This window comes from Larimichthys crocea, chromosome XIII (genome assembly GCF_000972845.2).
Source record: "Larimichthys crocea isolate SSNF chromosome XIII, L_crocea_2.0, whole genome shotgun sequence".
NCBI classification, from domain to species: Eukaryota; Metazoa; Chordata; class Actinopteri; family Sciaenidae; genus Larimichthys; species Larimichthys crocea.
The window spans coordinates 37,230,700-37,251,118 of NC_040023.1; the positions used below are offsets into that span (position 1 = coordinate 37,230,700).

Here is a 20,419-nt window from a genome sequence, read left to right on the forward strand (position 1 = left end):
TCTCTATTGGTCTAGATTTACTGGTTTTCACCAGTTTCTTTGGCAATTAATACATTATTAATATATTAATATTTATAATTAGCATGATAAGTAATACGTTTCTTAAACTATCTGCAGCCCCTGAACTGTGTAATAGTAAATTCAATCAACCACTAGAGATGCACAACCTCCCCCCTTCTTCACATAAGATACCGTACAGTATTTCCTACAAATTGTTTGAGCAGGGTCAAATAATTTGCGGTTCATAAACTCTTGCAACTCTCTCTTGCACAGATGTCCGGTTATGTTTCAACAGCTGGATGTTCGTTACTCAAGTTTTAATTGCAGAAAGTCCTTAAAGCAACATTGTGTGTGACCTGTACAATACTGGTCATGATCTTATGGCTGATTGGTGTTATCACAACAACTTTAGTTATCGCTGACTTATTACAAACTTTAGCAATCAGAATAAGGCATAATCACTCATTCAGTTCCATAACACCTTAAAGTTCATAGTTCACGGTAAAGTTAGGTGTGTATCAAATATGTTTGAGTGATTCTAGATTACAAAACAGAGAAGTTGCATTTTTGATGGGTGTGATGATGGGTGTCTTATTCACAAGAAGGGAAGTGAAATGCAGAAATTTGTGTGATGTGATTGGATATTGCTGAAGAGGAGTATGAGGAGTTTTGATTGGTTGGAGGTGAAGAAAGAGATGTATGTAAAGAGCACAGGTGGAAGCCTTTTCATCGAATCATCAGAGTCCATGAAGAAAGTGCTCGCTCTGTCAGGATCTCCAGGTAACACATTTCATTTCTTTGGTACTTTAATTTCTGTGTCCTGCTCTCTGTTACTTCAGTATTTCAGCATACTGTCAGCATTTTTAAAGTTTTTAATGTATGTGGTTAAAATTCACAGTTATCCCAATGATGTATTTCAGGGGTAGTCAATTATGGTTTCAGGAGGTTCGGATAATAATGCTCACGTTCAGGTTCCGCAGCATCATCATGTTTAAGTTGCATTATAATTTAGTTTACATTACAATTATTTTATATATATTGAAGCAGCATTGTCATTGTATCAACATCTGCACTGTGTGAAGTCAATGACTCAAATCAAACAACGAAAGCTCTGTTAATTTTTACCATTTCAATTCCTTCTGAATCTCCTTTGTCACATTCAACATTATTATCGCTCCTCCACAATTCTAATATGATTAATTTCCAACAGAATAAGAAGTCTATATTTTTTCTGTCTGTTCTAACCAGAATGATGAATCTCGGTGTTTTCCTCGTGCTGCTCCTCTTGGGGACGTGCTCAGCTGCCACTTGTCGAAGAACTCGTAAGTATGATCTGAGTGTATGTGTGACACTCTCGTTTCAGGTCACTTGCCCTTCCTCATGTGTCACCGGTCTGATTGTCTTCCCCGCCCTGATTGTTTCCACCTGTTCCCCATTACCCTGTGTATATATTGTCTGCGTCTCCCTTTGTCCCATGCCAAAGTGTTTCGTCCTCGGATCGTACACCAAAGCCAATTCCTAGTCTTGCCATAGTCATAGTGTTTTTTGCTCGTGTGTTTTTGTTTTCTCCTCAATAGAGTGATTTTTTTGTTGTAATTTTCTTAGTCAAACCTTTTGTTTCATAGTGCTTAGTTTAGTTTTTTTCAGCCTCCCTTGGAGAGATTTCAGTTGTTGTTGTTTTGCAGCCTTTTGATTTTCCTCATTGTGAGTGATTTTGATTTTGATCATTTTTTCATAAACCAGTTTAGAGTTTTTTCCTCATTTGGAGTGATTTTTGTTTTCCTTAGTTTAGGTCTGTTTCATAGCCTGCTGTAGCATCACTCTGTCGAGGGTTTTGTTATTTCAAAATAAAACTGCTCACTGACTCCTCTGCGTCTGAGTCCTGTTTTGAGTCCGGCCTGACAGTTACAGCTGTTTATATGTATTTCAACTTTGTCATTCACAGAAAATGTGGCTCTGCGTGGAAAAGCGACTCAGTCTGACCGTTATTATGATGCATTTGGAGCTGCCTACAATGCCATAGATGGAAACCGTGACTCCAACTTCCACGATGGATCATGCACCCACACAAGGGGAAAGCCCAACCCCTGGTGGAGAGTGGACCTGCTGGACTCCTACATCATCACCAACATCAACATCTATAACAGAGGAGACTGCTGTCAGGAAAGGATCAACGGGCTGAAGATCCACATCGGCAACTCTTTGGAACACAATGGTTTGAATAACCCATTGTGAGTAAAAAAAAGCATCTTCCTCATCATCATCCTCATCTCCCCTCTGCCCCTGTTTAGCCCCGGTTGGCTCCTTGCATCCCGGGGCTGAGTCAGTTACAGCCACACTGCTGACCAAGCTAACGACAGTTAGCCGTTTACAACTTATCAATCTTTCCATCAGGACAGTCTGTGAATCATTTCAGTCGTGTAACGTTATTCCCTGTTCATCTCAGAGGCTGTGCTGCTTTCTCTTTCTTTTAGGGTTGGTCAAATTGTTGACCTTCATGGCAACCCAACCTTCACCAAGACCTTCACTCCTCATGTGAAGGGACGTTATGTGACTTTGTCTCTACCTGGTTCAAATAAGTACCTCACACTCTGTGAAGTGGAAGTCAACGGGTACCGTGCCAAAACTGGTGAGAACTTGAGCTTTTACGTAAATAAATGTGAACACTATGCAGAAAGTCTCACTTTATCTAAAGGCAAGACATTATGATAGAAACAATTACATGAATGATAAGAATCGTATTATGAAGGTGGTTGACCTGCCTTCTTATAAGAGTCATAGGAGAATTAATAAAACCTACAACATGTCATGGTTTGTTGTCATGATAACCTCAAAGAGGTCCAGGTCTCAATGCTGATTTTTGTGTTTCATTGTCAGGAGAGAACTTGGCGCTCCAAGGAAATGCCACACTCACTGCCATCGATGGGAATGATGACCGCAAGTGAACACGGCCCCTGAGTTCCTGAGTCTGTGAGGTGGAGGTGTACGGCTCTCGTCTGGATTAGGTCTTGTCTTGTGATATGATGTAGTTACTAGTGGCACAATTTGTGTCCAAAGTCACATCGATTACAATGAAACCATTAAATTGAATTAAATCAGCATTAAAAAAAAAGTCTACTGTCATTTTCCTGTTCATCTTGATTGGTCTATGCAATGCTAATGTTAACAGCCATCATAAGTACACTCAATTTATTATCAAAATGGAACATAAACTCTGTCCATATAGCTGAGCGACCTCAGTTAATATTAGATAGATATAATTTATTCATCCCACCACAGGGAAATTCACTTGTTACAGCAGCAAGATATAGAAACAAAAGTAGAAGAGGGCAAAACAAAAAAACACAACAGACAGAAAATCTAAACTACACAATGACCACGAAAAAGTACTCAAACCTTCAAAAACAGACAAGTACTGTGAGAATAGAGTGGCATGATATATAAAGAGTATTGTAGTGTAAAGTGACCATAGTGTAAGTAATCATGCAAAGAAAGTGACCATAATATAAATAATAGTATTATTGCAAGAATATAGTAGAATATAGTTACATGTTAAAGAACCATGACTATGAACATTCTCGTGTGCTTTCAGTGTTCATGTCAGATAGTTTACTGTTTTATTTATAAATGACCATGTGTCTCAGGATAAGGACATGCTGAACTGAAATCCGTGCTCCTTGGGTTGCCAGAATCAAACGTACTATTACATTACATTGCATTTAGCAGACGCTTTTATCCAAAGCGACTTACAGAGGAGACCTAAGCTGAGAAAGGTGTAAAGGAGCACAGAGTAGTTGTTAGTTTTGTAGTTTTGTTAGGCAGGGAAGCTTCTGAAACAGAAAGGTTTTTACAAGTTTTTTAAAGGAGAAAGGGATGTTGCTGTTCTAGTAGCCGTTGGTAGGTCATTCCACCATTTGGGGACGACCCCAGAGAAGAGTTTAGAGTGACCTCGCTTTGCGAGAGGCGAGGGTACAACTAGACGGTTTGTAGGAGCGGCGTAACGCCCTGGTCGGGACGTGAGCCTTTAGTAAGACGCTGAGATAGGCAGGGGCAGAGCTGCCGTCAGCGCCGGTCCTGGCCACATTTGCGCCCTGGGCGAAACACCCCCCCCGAGGCGAACATTTTCTCGTGCGCCCCGACGGCCGCCCGTGCACCCCTGGATGCGCCGTGCGCCCCGGGATGCGTGCGCCCCCATCGTCGGTCCCGACCCCCCCTCGGCCTTGTCAACACCCGCTCCCGGGGCCCCCGCTCCGCTAACTAAATGAGCGGTATCGAAAATTACCGTGGTTTTTTGCTTTTTCGGGCTTCGTGCGCCCCCCACGGAGAATGCGCCCTGGGCGGCCGCCACATGTGCCCAGAGCTAGGACCGGCCCTGGCTGCCGTTATAAAAAAGTGAAGAGGATTGTTTGAGCAAGGTTAAATAATTTGCGCTTCAAAACTCTTGCAACTCTCTTCTTGCACGATGTCCGGTTATGTTTCAACAGCTGGATGTTCGTTACTCAAGTTATGTGAATATGTTTTTCATGTTTTTTAAAATATGTTGGCGTGTTTCTACATAACAAAACAGAGAAGTTGCATTTTTGATGTGTTGAAACGCATCACATACTCTCTCCTGACGCGAAGTTACATGGTGCGAGAACAACGTACAAATGACAGATGTGTTACTAGTGGCACAATTTGTGTCCAAAGTCACATCGATTACAATGAAACCATTAAATTGAATTAAATCAGCATCAAAAAAAGTTTACTGTCCTTTTTCATGTCATATCTATGGTCTAGATTTATTGGTTATCACCATTTCTTTGGCAATTAATACATTATTTATATTAATATTTTTAATTAGCATGAAGTAATAAGTTTCTTAAACTATCGGCAGCCCTGAATGTGTAATAGTAAATTCAATCAACCACTAGAGACGCACAACCTCCCCCCTTCTTCACATAAGATACCAGGTTCTTTTTGTCTTGTAATGTAATAGTAAATTCAATCAAGCACCTAAATAACAAGATCACATCATCTCATCAAGGGGGGCGGTGCCAATACCTGCAACAGACAAATGGGTGGTGAAACACTTCTGGGAGGGGCCGTCTCCTGCAGCAGACAAAGAGGTGTGAGAGGAGTGGCCTTCAGGTATAAGTTTTAGGTGCCCCAATGCTCATGGTCTTTCTTCATCTTGACCACCGCTCGCGTGTTGACTGACCTTTTCTTTGCAAAGAAAATAAAAACCTTGTTGGCCGGCAGAAGTCAACAACAACTGCTATGAATTGCAGCTAATTCTATTATGTAAGGGACTGAACACACCCTCTGAAACCAACGGTGTGCAGTCTGGCAAGAAAATACAATAGCCTATTTCATATAAAAAAACATTCACAGTGAATCAGGACAGAAAATAAAGTCATGATTTTGTATTTTGGATAATTTAGGCTGTCATCATAATCAGAACATACTCATAAGGTTCCCGCACACCGCCCATGTCAACGCGTCGAGTCCGGGGGATCGAGAAGGCCAAGACGTCTTTTGTGTATTTTGAATTTGCACTGCAGTGCCAATTTTTAGTTACACAAAGTTACACGTTGTTCCTTTAACCTGCAGGTATCCACAGCAACAGTATTTCCTACAAATTGTTTGAGCAGGGTCAAATAATTTGCGGTTCATAAACTCTTGCAACTCTCTCTTGCACAGATGTCTGGTTATGTTTCAACAGCTGGATGTTACTCAAGTTTTAATTGCAGAAAGTCCTTAAAGCAACATTGTGTGTGACCTATACAATACTGGTCATGATCTTATGGCTGATGGTGTTATCACAACAACTTAGTTATCTGGACTTATTACAAACTTTAGCAATCAGAATAAGGCATAATCACTCATTCAGTTCCATAACACCTTAAAGTTCATAGTTTAAGATAGTTAGGTGTGTATCAAATATGTTTGAGTGATTCTAGATTACAAAACAGAGAAGTTGCATTTTTGATGGGCGTGATGATGGGTGTCTTATTCACAAGAAGGGAAGTGAAATACAGAAATTTGTGTGATGTGATTGGATATTGCTGAAGAGGAGTATGAGGAGTTTTGATTGGTTGGAGGTGAAGAAAGACATGTATGTAAAGAGCACAGGTGGAAGCCTTTTCATCGAATCAACAGAGTCCATGAAGAAAGTGCTCGCTCTCAGGATCTCCAGGTAACACATTTCATTTCTTTGGTACTTTAATTTCTGTGTCCTGCTCTCTGTTACTTCAGTATTTCAGCATACTGTCAGCATTTTTAAAGTTTTTAATGTATGTGTTTAAAATTCACAGTTATCCCAATGATGTATTTCAGGGGTAGTCAATTATGGTTTCAGGAGGTTCGGATAATAATGCTCACGTTCAGGTTCCGCAGCATCATCATGTTTAAGTTGCATTATAATTTAGTTTACATTACAATTATTTTATATATATTGAAGCAGCATTGTCATTGTATCAACATCTGCACTGTGTGAAGTCAATGACTCAAATCAAACAACGAAAGTATGGGCTGCCGTTTATAAAGCGTCTCGCTCTGAAAATAGACATTTAGTCACATTTAGCTAAAAACAATGTTTATAAAACTGGTTTGAATTTTTGAGAGTCACTTTTTTGCACATTGCACAACAATATTTGTGAACTTAGAGATATTTTAAATATTTAAATCCAAATGTTAAATGTAAAATCTAAATGCTAAAACTAAATGTTAAATATAAATCTAAATCTAAATGTTAAATATAAATGTTATTTCTAAATCTAAATATTAAATCTAAATCTAAATGTTAAATATAAATCTAAATCTAAATGTTGAAGCTAAATGTTTCAGGTGAAACTAAATATTTAGCTAAAATGCAAATTCAAATGCCGGTATAAGTTTGGGTTTGTGTTGTGATGTTATCATTTGACAAGAAAACTGTCTCAAACAGCTGAAAATAAGATCAATTAAATAAAGAACCAGTGTAAGACCAATGAAAATACCCGTATCATCACAACACGTAGGAGGTCAAGCTGGTTTTTATGTCTTGTCTCCGTCGTTGCCGGTTTTAATAATTGGAATATTGGTACCTGCACACTCTGTATATCAGGTCACTGTCCCTTCCTATGTGTCACCGGTCTGATTGTTCCACCGTGTTCCCCATTACCGTGTATTAATTGGTCTGCGTCCCCTTTGTCCCATGCCAAGTGTTTCTCCTCGGATCGTACACCAACCAATTCCTAGTCATTGCGCACATCATTATGGTTTTTTGTTCTTCGTGTTGTTTTGTTTTCCTCCAATCAATAGTGATTTTTTTTTGGTGTATTTTCTTAGTCAACCTTTTGTTTCATAGTGCTTAGTTTATTTTTTTCAGCCTCCCTTGGAGAGATTTAGTTAATGTTTTGCAGCCTTTTGATTTTCCTCATTGGTGAGTGATTTTGATATTTTTTCATAAACCGATTTTTTTTTTTTTTCCTCATGGAGTGAGTTTTTGTTTCCTTAGTTTAGGTCTGTTCATAGCCTGCTTAGCATCACTCTGTCGAGGGTTTTGTTATTTCAAAATAACGCTCACTGCTCCTCTGCGCTGCTAGTCCGTTTTGAGTCCGGCCTGACAGTTACACTGTTTAATATGTAGTTTCAACTTTGTCATTCACAGAAAATGGCGTCGCGTGGAAAAGCAACTCAGTCTGACCGTTTCATGAACATTTGGAGGCTGCCTCCTGCCATAGATGGAAACCGTGACTCCAACTGTCCCACAATGGATCATGCACCCCACAAGTGGAAAGTCCACCCGTGGGTGACTGGATATGCTGGACTCTTTCATCATCACCAACATCACATCATAAACAGAGAGACTGCTTTCAGGAGATAACAACGGAGAATTAGGTCCACAGACGCAACTCTTTGGAACAACAATGGTTTTAATAACCCATTGTGAGTAAAAAAAAAGCATCTTCCTCATCACATCCTCATCTCCCCTCTGCCCCTTGTTAGTACCCCGGTTGGTCCGTTCATCCCGGGCTGAGTCAGTAACAGCACACCTGCTGACCAGCTAACGACAGTTAGCCGTTTACAACTTATCAATCTTTCCATCGACAGTCTGTGAATCATTTCAGTCGTGTAACGTTATTCCCGTTTCATCTCAGAGGCTTGGCTGCTTTCTCTTCTTTATAGGGTTGGTCAAATTGTTCTCATGGCACAACCAACCTTCACCAAGACCTTCATCCCTCATGTGAAGGGACGTAGTGACTTTGTTTCTTACCTGGTTTAACTTAAGTACCTCCACTCGTGAAGTGGAAGTCAACGGGTACCGTGCCAAAACTGGGTGGACTTGACTTTTCTAAATAAATGTGAACACTAGCAGAAGTCTCACTTTATCTAAAGGCAAGACATTATGGATAGAAACAATTAACATGAATGATAAGAATCGTATTTATAAGTGGTTAATCCTGCCTTCTTATAAGAGTCATAGGAGAATTAATAAAACCACAACATGTCATGGTTTTTTTGTTGTCATGATAACCTCAAGAGAGGGTCCAGTCTCAATGGGATTTTTGTGTTTCATTGTCAGGAGAGAACTTGGCGCTCAAGGAAACCACACTCTCACTGCCATCGATGGGAATGATGACCGCAAGTGAACACGCCCTGAGTTCCTGAGTCTGGTGAGGTGGAGGTGTACGGCTCCGTCGGATTAGGTCTTGTCTTGTGATATGATGTAGTATACTAGTGGCACATATTGTGTCCAAAGTCACATCGATTACATGAAATCGTAAAATTGAATTAATCGGCATAAAAAAGAGTCTACTGTCCTTTTCCTGTTCATCTTGATTGGTCTATGCAATGCTAATGCGTAACAGCATCATAAGTACACTCAATTTTATTATCAAAATGGACATAAACTCTGTCCATATAGCTGAGCGAACCTCAGTTAATATTAGATTAGATATATTATTCATCCCACCACAGGGAAATTCCTGTACACAAGCACAATATAATAGAAAACAAAGTAGACAGAGCCAAAAAAAAAAAAAAAAAACAGACAAAACAAAGTATCTAAACTAACAATACACAGAAAGAAGTGTCATGTCAGATATTTAACTGTTTTTATTATAAAATGACCATGACTGTCATCAGAATTAAGGAAACATGCTGAACTAAAATACGTGATCCTTGGTTGCCAGATATCAAACGTACTACAGCCGTGGAAGCAATGAAGTGGATCAGCGAGGTAATGTTTAGATTCTGCCAACCTAAAAAGCTCCATGAGCAAGAAACGTGGTTAAAACACGAGTAAATATTGGAGAGCTTTGAAAGATGTAGACAGCTTAGCCCAGAAGGACCCAGAGCATCTGTTCAATATTTCACTATGTCTCATTTTAAAACTCATTCCCAGTGAATCAAAATGAAAACGGGCTTGTGTAGGACCCAAATGCAGCACAACAGCAAGGGATCCTTAATATTTTCTTTATTGGGACTCACAGCAGGCGATATGGCAGGTGAGAGAGAGGGAATAAGTCCTGAGTTCAACCGGAGAGTCTGTGGCAACGAACTGGACAGGGGGACAGACTGCCCGGGGAACCTCCAAACGCCAGGGAAACACAGCAAGACACCAGACAACTGAGGCAGAACCGTGGTCGGGGACGAAAAGCTGAGGTGATTCACGGGCAGAACAGACGAGCAGGTCAAGAGGCAGGCAGGGTCGGCAACAGGAGATACAGTGCTGGACAAAAGTGCTGGAAAGACTCGGCATGAGCGAAGAACAATTGGCAAAGAGTGTCTGGAGGTTGGTGCTTAAATACAGGGTTGATTACGGATGAGGAACGGTGGGGAGCGGGAGAAGCCATGGTACTGATGAGGAGGCGGGGCTGAAGGTGAGTTTACTGGGTAGCAGAGGGAAAGCAAGCAGGGGACCGGAGTGATTGTGACACAAAGACAGAAAATAATCATGAACTTTGTTTTTTATATTTAACACAACATAACATCAAACATCCCCCCAACACCTGCCCATTTCAACGCTTCGATTTTGGGGAGGAGCGCTGGTCGAGACGACTCTTGTGTATTTTGAATTTGCACTGCAGTGCCATTTTTAACAACCAGATATCAGTGTTACATTAAAGTTAACACTTGTTCCTTTAGCCTGCAGATATCCATAGCAACAGTATTTTCCTACAGTTTACTACTTCAACTAATAGTTCGATATTTTCGGAAATACGGTTACTCACTTATTTGTGGAGAGTTAAAATCAGAAAGTTGACACCACTCTCCAATGTGGTGTATTTTTGCAGTGTATAAAGTGGTCTTGAAACTGTTTTTGAGACCACTTTTTCAAAGTGTTGTGTCGGAATCCACTGCATTTTAACATGGTTTTGTCTCGGCCTCGGACAAAGAGGACATTGGATTTTATTTCACGACCGGTCAAGACCACAACTCCAGGGATACACCGTGTTTCCCCATTAATCACCTTATGATATCTAATTTTTTCCTACCACAGCTTCCTAATAACTAACATATTTACACTTAAGGCCGAGAGTCAAACAAATGATGAGAAACGCCCTGAGAAACAGTTCAAAAAGTTGTTCCACAGTCTGTAGTTATAGAGCAAACATCTGCATGGACAGACAGAAACAAAGAAGAAAAAGATCATGAACCAATCAGCTGCAATCTCCTCCAACAATCAAACAAAGTATTTAAAAGCCATTCAGTAACAATAAATGAGTGTGGACTGTTTTGTTACTTATTACTTTATTTATTTGAACTCCAGTTGCTTCCAATATTTTGAAGCAGGCACGGACTGATAATCTGGCATACCGTGCATTTGCCTGGTGGGCCGACGTGCTATTTGGGCCGATAAGTCCCGAATATATATATTTAAATATTTAAAAAAAATATTGGTCTGACCGGCCCATAACCCAGTAGATCGCACAGCCAAAACACACTGAACAGACTCTGCAGAGGTCCGTGACACCACTGCAGTGCAGACTAGTTCGAAAATTAAATGGACCATTTTGCAGGCGAGGCTGCCGTTATAGAACAAGTGAAGAGATTGTTTGAGCAGGGTCAAATAATTTGCGGTTCATAAACTCTTGCAACTCCTCTTGCACAGATGTCCGTTATGTTTCAACACTGGATGTTCGTGCGTCAAGTTTTAATTGCGGAAGTCCTAAAGCAACATGTGTGTGACCTGTACAATACTGGTCATGATCTTATGGCTGATTGGTGTTATCACAACAACTTTAGTTATACGATGACTAATTAACAAACTTTAGCAATCAGAATAAGGCATAATCACTCATTCAGTTCCATAACACCTTAAAGTTCATATTTCACGGTAAAGTTAGGTGTGTATCAAATATGTTTGGGTGTTTCTAGATTACAAAACAGAGAAGTTGCATTTTTGATGGGTGTGAGACATAAGCCTGTTTGACTTTGTGTAATTACATCTGGAGTAACAAGCTGTTGCAAAATAACCAGAGTTGATAAGAGCTCACTAATTGCAAATTATTCGTCTTAATATCCAAGCTAGTTGAGGTTGTTTACTACATTATACACTGTTGGGAATGTTAAATCATAACTGTAAATTAACTGCTAGTTTTCAGCAAAAGTAGTGCAGTAAAAAGTACGTTTCCCCTGACTGTGGTGGTGTAGAAGCATGAAACAGCATAAAATGGAAATTACCTAAAGGGGACATATTCTGCAAAATCACTTTTCCAGCCTTTACACAATGTTTTTAATTTCCGTGTGGTTCCCAGTGTTAAAAGCAACAACCACGTCTATTTGCGTGAGCAGCGTTATCTGATGTGAAAAGAGTCCCGCCCTCAGGTAAATAATCCAGGTGTCCCCATATTTATGGGTTCTTTTCTCCATCTTTCATCACCGCTCGCATGTTGAATGGACACTTTTCTTTTCAAAGAAATAAAACCTTGTCGGCCGGCAAGTCCTATGCATTCTTCACAGCAAGCAGAGAAATTTCCTCACAACACTAGCTGTCATTAGTGATACGAAAATAACATTCTCTTCATTCACCTTTCTGTTAACGGACCCCCCCCCCCCACTTTTACTGTCTGTGTCCCCCTCGGTTTGAGGGAAAGAGAAACCCCTCGCTATTTAAGCATAGTCTGAAGCAGATCCAGTCTTAGGGAGCTGGGTACGATTAAAAGAAAACAAAGCTACAATACAATAAGGACGAGCATCAGTTCAGGCCACGGATATTGTCCGATTTGAGTGACATGTCAGGCACTGTCCATGCAGCTTCAGACTGAAAGAATTAGAACAGTAAACTCTCAGAATACTTTTATTGATGTGTACACACACCCTGGCAAATTAAGGTGATTCTGATACTTGTTAAAGGAGTACAATGTATATTTAATATTGGCTCAATCATATTTCTCATATTTCTGTTATTGTTTTTCTTCCCTAGACTCCACCTGCAAGCCTCCCTCCACTCAAGAAAGTGCTGAGCGTTCCCTAAGCACATCAGCTGGAGAGCTAATTCCAGATTGAAACTCCCAACAACAACACGCTAGACAGTGAAGATAGAACCCACCATCTGTAATTTTTACAACCTTTTATTTAAAAAGGGCAATAAATCAAAGAAGAATGTGCCCAGGGCGCGCACAGGCGGCCGTGAGGGGTGCACGAGAAAAAGTTCGCGCCGGGGGGCGGGGGTTTTGCCCAGGGCGCAAATGTGGCCCGACCCGGCGCTGCCACATTATAAACAAGTGAAAAATGGAAAGATAGATAATTTCACAAAGTATATTCATCCAGACTGATGGATTCGCCGTCCGCCCAAACTGATCGGGGCAGACGGCGCATCCAGGGGCACACGGGCAACCGTGAGGGTGCACGAGAAAAAGTTCGCCTCGGGGGCGGGGGGTTCGCCCAGGGCGCAAATGTGGCCAGGACCGGCAATGCCAACATTTATTATACAAGTGAAAATGGAAAGATAGATAATTTCACAAAGTATATTCATGTTTCCTCTCCTATATTGTTTATAGGTTATGTTGGACTCATCAAGAAGGCTTTTCTAGATTCTGGCCATACGTGGATGAGGTGCTGAAGACATCATCCCTGAGGATCTTGCAGTCCCAGTTTGTGCAGACCAGGAAGCAAGAGGTTGTAACATCTACGTGTCTAGGTTTAATCAAGGACGGTCTGACCCTATGTAGCTTCCTGGAGTGTCTGGGATACATATTCGTTGCACCACACAGCTGAAGAGTACCAGTCTGATTCTATGGCCGAGAAATCCCCAACTACAGAGCTCCTGTAGGCTAGTATCTGTAACAGCTAGAACAAAGTGTACGGTTGTGGAGAAAACATTGTTGGCGGAGCTTGTATGTTACTGGTGTAGAGGGGAATAGCCGCTCAGCAATGTACGTACATTATATGAATAATGTGCATTTATCTAAGTACTTTTTCAATAGTGAGTACATAAAAAACAATAACGGTAGTTTAACCAGAGTTCAAACATATAAAAATATATAAAACACATTACATAAACATACCATTCAGAAATATCTTTTTCTTCCCGCTTTTTGGACTTGTTTTGTTGCCTCTCATGCAAGGAGTCTGACTCAGTTTTAATATATCCTTTGCAAAGCAATGTGTTTCTCTCCGGCAGCCACCTCTCCTCCACACATAAACCAGGCAACGTGACGACGTCATCCCATATGCACTGTTGGTACGTAGGGCGGAAGAGGGGGGCGGAATGAATACTTAAGTACATTTGCTAATACCTTTAGTTCTTGAACTTATGTAATTTTGAATTAAGACTTTTACTTGAAACATCTGACGAGGGGATTGGCTATTTTTACTTAAGTAAAATACATTAGTGGTGTCACGACCTGCAGACTATGTCCTGAATTCAAACGGACCATTACGCAGGCGAGCTGCCGTTATAAAAAAGTGAAGAATTGTTTGAGCAGGGTCAAATAATTTGCGGTTCATAAAATCTTGCAACTCTCTCTTGCACAGATGTCCGGTTATGTTTCAACAGCTGGTGTTCGTACTCAGGTTTTAATTGCAGAAAGTCCTAAAGCAACATTGTGTGGACCTGTACAATACTGGGGGGTCATGATCTTATGGCTGATTGGTTGTTATCACAACACTTTTTTAGAATAAGGCTCATTCAGTTTCCAAACAACCTTAAAGTTCATAGTTTCACGTAAGTTGGGTGTATCAATATGTTTGGGTGTTTTCTAGATTACAAACAAAGAAGTTGCATATTTTGATGGGTGTCTTATTCACAAGAAGGGAAGTGAAATGCAGAAATTTTGTGGTGATGTGAGTGATAGTGCTGAAGAGGAGTAGAGGAGTTTTTGTTGGTTGGAGGTGAAGAAAGAGATGTATGTAAAGAGCACAGGTGGAAGCCTTTTCATCGAATCATCAGAGTCCAGAAGAAAGAGCTCGCTCGTCAGGATCTCCAGGTAACACATTTCATTCTTTGGTACTTTAATGTCTGTGTCCTGCTCTCTGTTACGTCAGTATTTCAGCATACTGTCACAGTTTTAAAGTTTTTAATGTATGTGGTTAAAATTCACAGTTATCCCAATGATGTATTTCAGGGGTAGTCAATTATAGTTTCAGGACGTTCGGATAAAAATGTTCACGTTCAGGTTCCGCATCTGCACTGTGTGAAGTCAATGACTCAAATCAAACAACGAAAACTCTGTTAATTTTTACCATTCAGTTCCTTCTGAATCCCTTGTCACATCAACATTAACGCTCCTCCTCCACAATCTAATATGATTCATTCCAACAGAAAATAAGTCTATATTTTCTGTCTGTTCTAACCAGAATGATGAATCTCTGTGTTTTCCTCGTCTGCCTCCTCTGGGGACGATGCTCAGCTGCCACTTAGTGGTAAGTATGATCTGAGTGATGCGGGACATCAGTCTCATGAATTTCTTTCTATTGTGTAAGGTACAATGTGTAATATTAGAAATATAATGACAGGAGGTAGGTCTGAGTTGTGGTGGAAAGTTACTTTCTGGCAGCAATTAGTTTGTATTGTGTGTGAGTGGGTTGTCATTTTTGAAACACTGATATCAGCTGAATATTTCAACAAATAAACCGTTACAGTTGTTAAATGTATTTTCAACTTGTGTCATTCACGAAATGTGGCTCTGCGTGGGAAAAGCGACTCAGTCCGACCGTTATAAGGACGCATTTGGAGCTGCCTCCAATGCCATAGATGGAACGGGACAACAACTACTACGATGGATCATGCACTTGCACAGTGGAAAGTCCAACCCTGGTGAGAGTGGACCTGCTGGACTCCTACATCATCACCTCCATCCCATCTCATAACAGAGGAGACAAACATCCGGCAGAGATCCAACATCGGCAACCTGGAACCAAGGCGTTGAATAACCCATGTGAGTAAAAAAAGCATCTTCCTCATCATCACCTCATCTCCCCTCTGCCCTGTTTAGCCCCGGTTGCTCCTGCATCCCGGGGCTGAGTCAGTTACAGCCACACGGCTGACCAAGCTAACGACAGTTAGCCGTTTACACTATCAATCTTCCATCAGGACAGTCTGTGAATCACAGTCGTGTAACAGTATTCCCGTGTCATCTCAGAGCGTACGTGCCCTCTTTCTTTTAGGGTTGGTCAAATTGTGACCTTGGGGCAAGCCACCTCACCAGACCTTCACTCCCGGTGGAGGGACGTTATGTGACTTTGGTCTACCTGGTTCAACTCCAGATCAAAGAGTACCTCACACTCTGTGAAGTGGAAGTCTAACGGGTACCGTGCCAAAACTGGTGAGAACTGGAGCTTTTACATAAATAAATGTGAACACTATGCAGAAGTCTCACTTATCTAAAGGCAAGACATTATGATAGAAACAATTCATGAATGATAAGAATCGTAATGAAGGGTGGTTAATCCTGCCTTCATAAGATCATGGAGGAATTAATAAAACCTACACATATCATGGTTTTTGTTGTCATGATAACCTCAAAGAGGTCCAGGTCTCAATGCTGATTTTGTGTTTCATTGTCAGGAGAGAACTTGGCGCTCCAAGAAAACGCCACACTCGCTGCCATCGATGGGAATGACGCCCGCAAGTGAACACGGCCCCTGAGTTCCGAGTCTGTGTGAGGTGGAGGTGTACGGCTCTCGTCGGATTAGGTCTTGTCTTGTGATATGATGTAGTTACTAGTGGAACAATTTGTGTCCAGTCACATCGATTACAATGAAACCATTAAATTGAATTAAATCACATAAAAAAAAAGTCTACGGTCCTTTCTGTTCATCTCTATTGGTCTATGGATTGCTAATGTTAACAGCCATCATAAGTACACTCAATTTAGTATCAAAATGGAACATAAACTCTGTCCATATAGCTGAGCGGACCTCATTATATTAGATTAGATATAATTTATCATCCCACCACAGGGAATTTCACTTGTTACAAGCAGCAGATATAGAACAACAAAGTAGAAGAGGCCAAAACCAAAAAAACAAAAAAACAGACAAATCTTAAACTACACAATACCACGAAAAAGTCCTGACAAGTACTGAGAGATAGATGACATGAATATATAGAGTTTGTAGTGAAAGTGACCATAGTGTAAGTAATTCTTGCAAAGAAAGTGCCCATAATATAATAACAGTGACCCGCGTTTACGCGGGGGATACGTTTCCAAAATAACCCGCGATAGTGAAATTCCGCGAAGTAAGTTTTGACAATTATTTATACATGTTTTAATAGTTTAAGGCGAAAACCCTAACCAAACACCTTTTTATACACCTTTTTTACATCACATTTGTACATACGCCCTTAAAAGGACCAGCAACACATGTGCGGTTTGTCTCCCGTAGCCAAGCAGGACGAAGAAGAACAATGCGCGTTCATACGTAAAGTACGCCTGTAAAAAAAAGAAAAAAGCATGCCAAATGGAACTGAAAAAAATCTGCGAAACAAGCGAGGTCCGTCGAAAGTGACCGCGATATAAGCGAGGGGATCACTGTAATAGTAATTTTGCAAGAAAGATATATACAATATAAGTTTACAATATTATAAGAAAACCATGACTAGAGAACAGTTTGGTTTGTGCTTTCAGTGTTCATGTCAGATATTTACTGTTTAAATTATAAAATGACCATGAAATATGCATCAGAGATTTAAAGGAAACATGCGAACTGAAATAACGGGCTGCTGGGTTGCCAGATATCAAACTACAGAGCTGTAGAAGCAAATGAAGTGGTCAGCCAGAGGTAATGTTAGATTGCTGCCAACTAAAGGCTCTCCAGGAGCAGAAACGTGGTAAAACACGGTAAATATTGGGATGCTTGAAAGATGAAGACAGCTTAGAGCCCAGAAGACCCAGGCATCTGGTTCCAATTTTCACTATGTCTCATTTTAAAAGAGTCATGATCCAGTTAATCAAAAACAGAAAAATAAAGTCTGAATTTTGTTTGTTTTGGATAAGTTGGCCTGTCATAAATAATCAAAAACAATACAATCGAAACATTCCCACAGCACTGCCCATGTACAACACATTCGAGTCTGGGTAGGATCGGCTGGGTCGAGACGACTCTTGGTGTATTTTGAATTTGCACTGCGTGCCAATTTTTTTTTAATAACTAGATATCAGGTTTACAGTTTAAGTTTACACATTGGTTTCCTCTGAGCCGGCAGAATATTCCACCCCAACGCCCTACCAGGGGGGGCTACGAAAGCTCAGTTGAGACTCCGACAGTTTGGCGAGGCTTCAGACCTAGGCATGCTCTTCGTTCCTGTTTGTTGGCAGCAGCGCCGGTCCCTGCTGCCACAATTTGCGCCCAACCCCCCCCCCGCCCCCGAGGCGAAACATTTCTCGTTGCGCCCTAACGGCCGCCCTTAGGTGCGATACCCGTCGCCCTGGATGCGCGTGCGCAGCCCACCCCCATCGGTCTGTCTCCGACCCCCCCCTCTGCCCTGCAACACTAACTGCCGCTCCACCCCCGCAGGGCGCGCCCGCATCCGCTAATTAATGGAGCGGATTCGAAAATTAACTACCGAGGGTTTTTGCTTTTTTTCCGTTCGGACGTTTCCGGCGTTTTTTGTCGCCCCCGACGAGAAAGTCGCCCTGGGCGGTGGGCGCCCACATTGCCCAGAGCTAGGACCGACCCCTGGTTGGCAGCACTGGAGTAAAACATAGCACGGGGGGGCCGGCGCCAAACTTGCAACAGACAGAAGGGGCCAGCGCTGAATGGGCTCGGCTCCTCCTTGAGCAGACAAAGGTGTTAAAGGAGAGTACCCCCCCTCAGGTATAATTATCCAGTTTGTCCACCATATTTTTAGGGGTCTTTTTCTCCACATCTTTTTCACCCTCGCAAATGTTGAAACTGACTTTCTTGTGCGAAAGAAAATAAAAACCTTGTCGGCCCGCAGAGTCTCGTTCATTCTGTCACAAGCAGCAGAGAATTTCTTCCACAAAACTAGCTGTCATTATGATACGAAAATAACGTTTCCACTCCCATTCACATCACTTTCTGTTAACGGCACCCACCCCCCCACAACATTTTACTGTCTGTGCCCCCTTCGGTTTGAGGGAAAGAGAGACCCATCCGCTATTTTAACAGCGAAGTCGAAGCTAGATCCGGTCTGTAAGGGAGCTGGGTAGATAAAGAAAACAAAGCTACAATACAATAAGGACAGAGTCATTTCAGTCCACCCAAGGATATTGTCTGATTTTAGGTGACAAGTCCAGGCTGCCTGTCCTGCAGGCTTCAGTTGCAAGTAGTAACTGTTCAGAATCACTTATATTGGTGTTACACGCACGCGTGCAATTAAGATGTATTCTGATACTTAGTGAATGATACATTATATGTTATTAGTGCTGTCCAAAATAACCGCGTTAATTTTGCGAGTAATTTTTAAAGAATTACAGCGTTAAAAAAATAACGGGCGGTCCGCCCCACATTGGCCCCACGCTAAAACAACCGGCCCTGCTTTGTAATAGTTTACGGGCAGATCTGGCTGCCCACATCCAATATGGGGAGACACGTTACGTAGTTCGGCAGCAACGACCAACTATGCTCAAATGAGGCGTCTGTGTGTCTATGATCTATCCTAACTAAAGGAGAGTCCTGCGTGCATATATTTCTATGATACTATCCTAACTAAAGGAGAGTCTTGCATATAGTCTATCGATAATTAGCCTAACAAGAGAGTCCTGTGGTACAGTATATGTCGATGATCTAGCCTAACTAAAGAGAGTCTATGTAGATATAGGTCTATGCTATCCTAACTAAGGAGAGTGATGTATAGTCGAGTCTATCCAACTAAAGGAGAGTCTAATGTATATAGTCTATGATTCTATCCTAACTAAAGGAGAGTCTGTGCATATATGTCTATGATCTTCCTAACTAAAGGGGAGAGTCACTGTGGTGTAAAGAATGGGATAAGGACGGACTTTTAGGGGGGAACATTTCAGTAAAAGTTGCTGCCGCAGAACAGGCTGCGTTGGACAAAAAACCAAGGCAATTTTGCACAAGTGTTTGCAAGCCGAATTAATTCCACAGAAGTAACAAACGCTTTACACATTCACCCTCAAAGCCAAAACCGCCAGTCTACACGTACAGGAGTGTGGCACCCTCAGTAATATTTCCTGTTCCTCATCGTTCTCTGGCTTACTTTTTTCGTTTGCAAACGTGCTATGTTGACCTTAAGCCAATAACATGAATGAATTTCATATACTTTAGCTGAGTTTATTCTGACTTAATTTGATGAGCATTTGACATAAATAAGAATATGGTCATTATAAGCTTTCAGCTCAGAAAAATGGCATTTTATTATTGAACATTTATTGAGTAGATTAAATCGCGATTAATTACGAAATGTTGTGATTATTAGGTTAATTTTTGTTTATCATTGACAGCCTATATTTATATGTGTGGCTCTCAATCACATTTCTCATATTTCTGTTATTGGGTTTTTTGCCTTCCCGTAGAAGACTCCACCTTGCGCAAGCCCTCCACTTGCATGAAAGTGCTGAGCAAATAATTCAACCGGGGGGAACTACAGAAAAAAAAATGGGAAACAGCATGAGGCGGGAATGAACAGAAGGGTGGTGTGCGGGACATGGGGCGGGGGGGGGGGAGGGTCCCGAAGCTACAACAAAATCGGAACGGCTTGAGAGCTAATAGTCAGATGGAAACTTTTCCGAAACTAATATTCAGATTGGAACTTTCCCAGCAACAACAACAGCTAAGGACAGAGTGAAGTAGAGACGGCCCCATCTGATAACAGTTTTTTATTAAACAAAGGAACAAAATTATTCATTAAAATTACAACGAAAACAAAAATTACAACTTTTATTAAAAATGGCAACAAAAGGAGTCAAGAGAATGTGCCAACATTTCAAAGAGAATCGTGGGGTGTAAGGACAGCAGGGTGTCACAGGGGCCGTCGAGCTATGATGGGCAAATGGTGGGGTGGTGGGCGCGGCCCAGC

The 20,419-nt window shown here is 41.3% G+C and overlaps 2 protein-coding genes across 3 annotated transcripts in view; both read left to right on the forward strand.

Moving 5' to 3' along the window:
- The first annotated feature begins 634 nt into the window (after positions 1-634).
- On the forward strand, positions 635-16,054 carry LOC109139560 (fucolectin). Of its 2 annotated transcripts, none has more exons than XM_027287509.1 (5): positions 635-780; positions 1,249-1,322; positions 1,946-2,231; positions 2,475-2,629; positions 15,980-16,054. In XM_027287509.1, the coding sequence occupies exons 2-5, from the start codon at positions 1,250-1,252 to the stop codon at positions 16,045-16,047; spliced, it is 582 nt and encodes a 193-aa protein (XP_027143310.1). In that variant the 5' UTR covers positions 635-780; position 1,249; the 3' UTR covers positions 16,048-16,054. The 2 variants fall into 2 exon arrangements, with proteins under 2 accessions (XP_027143310.1, XP_027143309.1); XM_027287508.1 differs by lacking the exon at positions 15,980-16,054 and adding an exon at positions 2,878-3,112 and having other exon boundaries at positions 646-780.
- Positions 6,045-20,419, forward strand: part of LOC109142099 (fucolectin-like) — a 21,854-nt gene continuing 7,479 nt past the window's right edge. Inside the window, exon 1 of the mRNA XM_027287506.1 lies at positions 6,045-6,178. Coding sequence (XP_027143307.1) covers positions 6,060-6,178 — 119 coding nt within the window. The 5' untranslated portion in view covers positions 6,045-6,059. The remainder of the gene's footprint in view (positions 6,179-20,419) is intronic.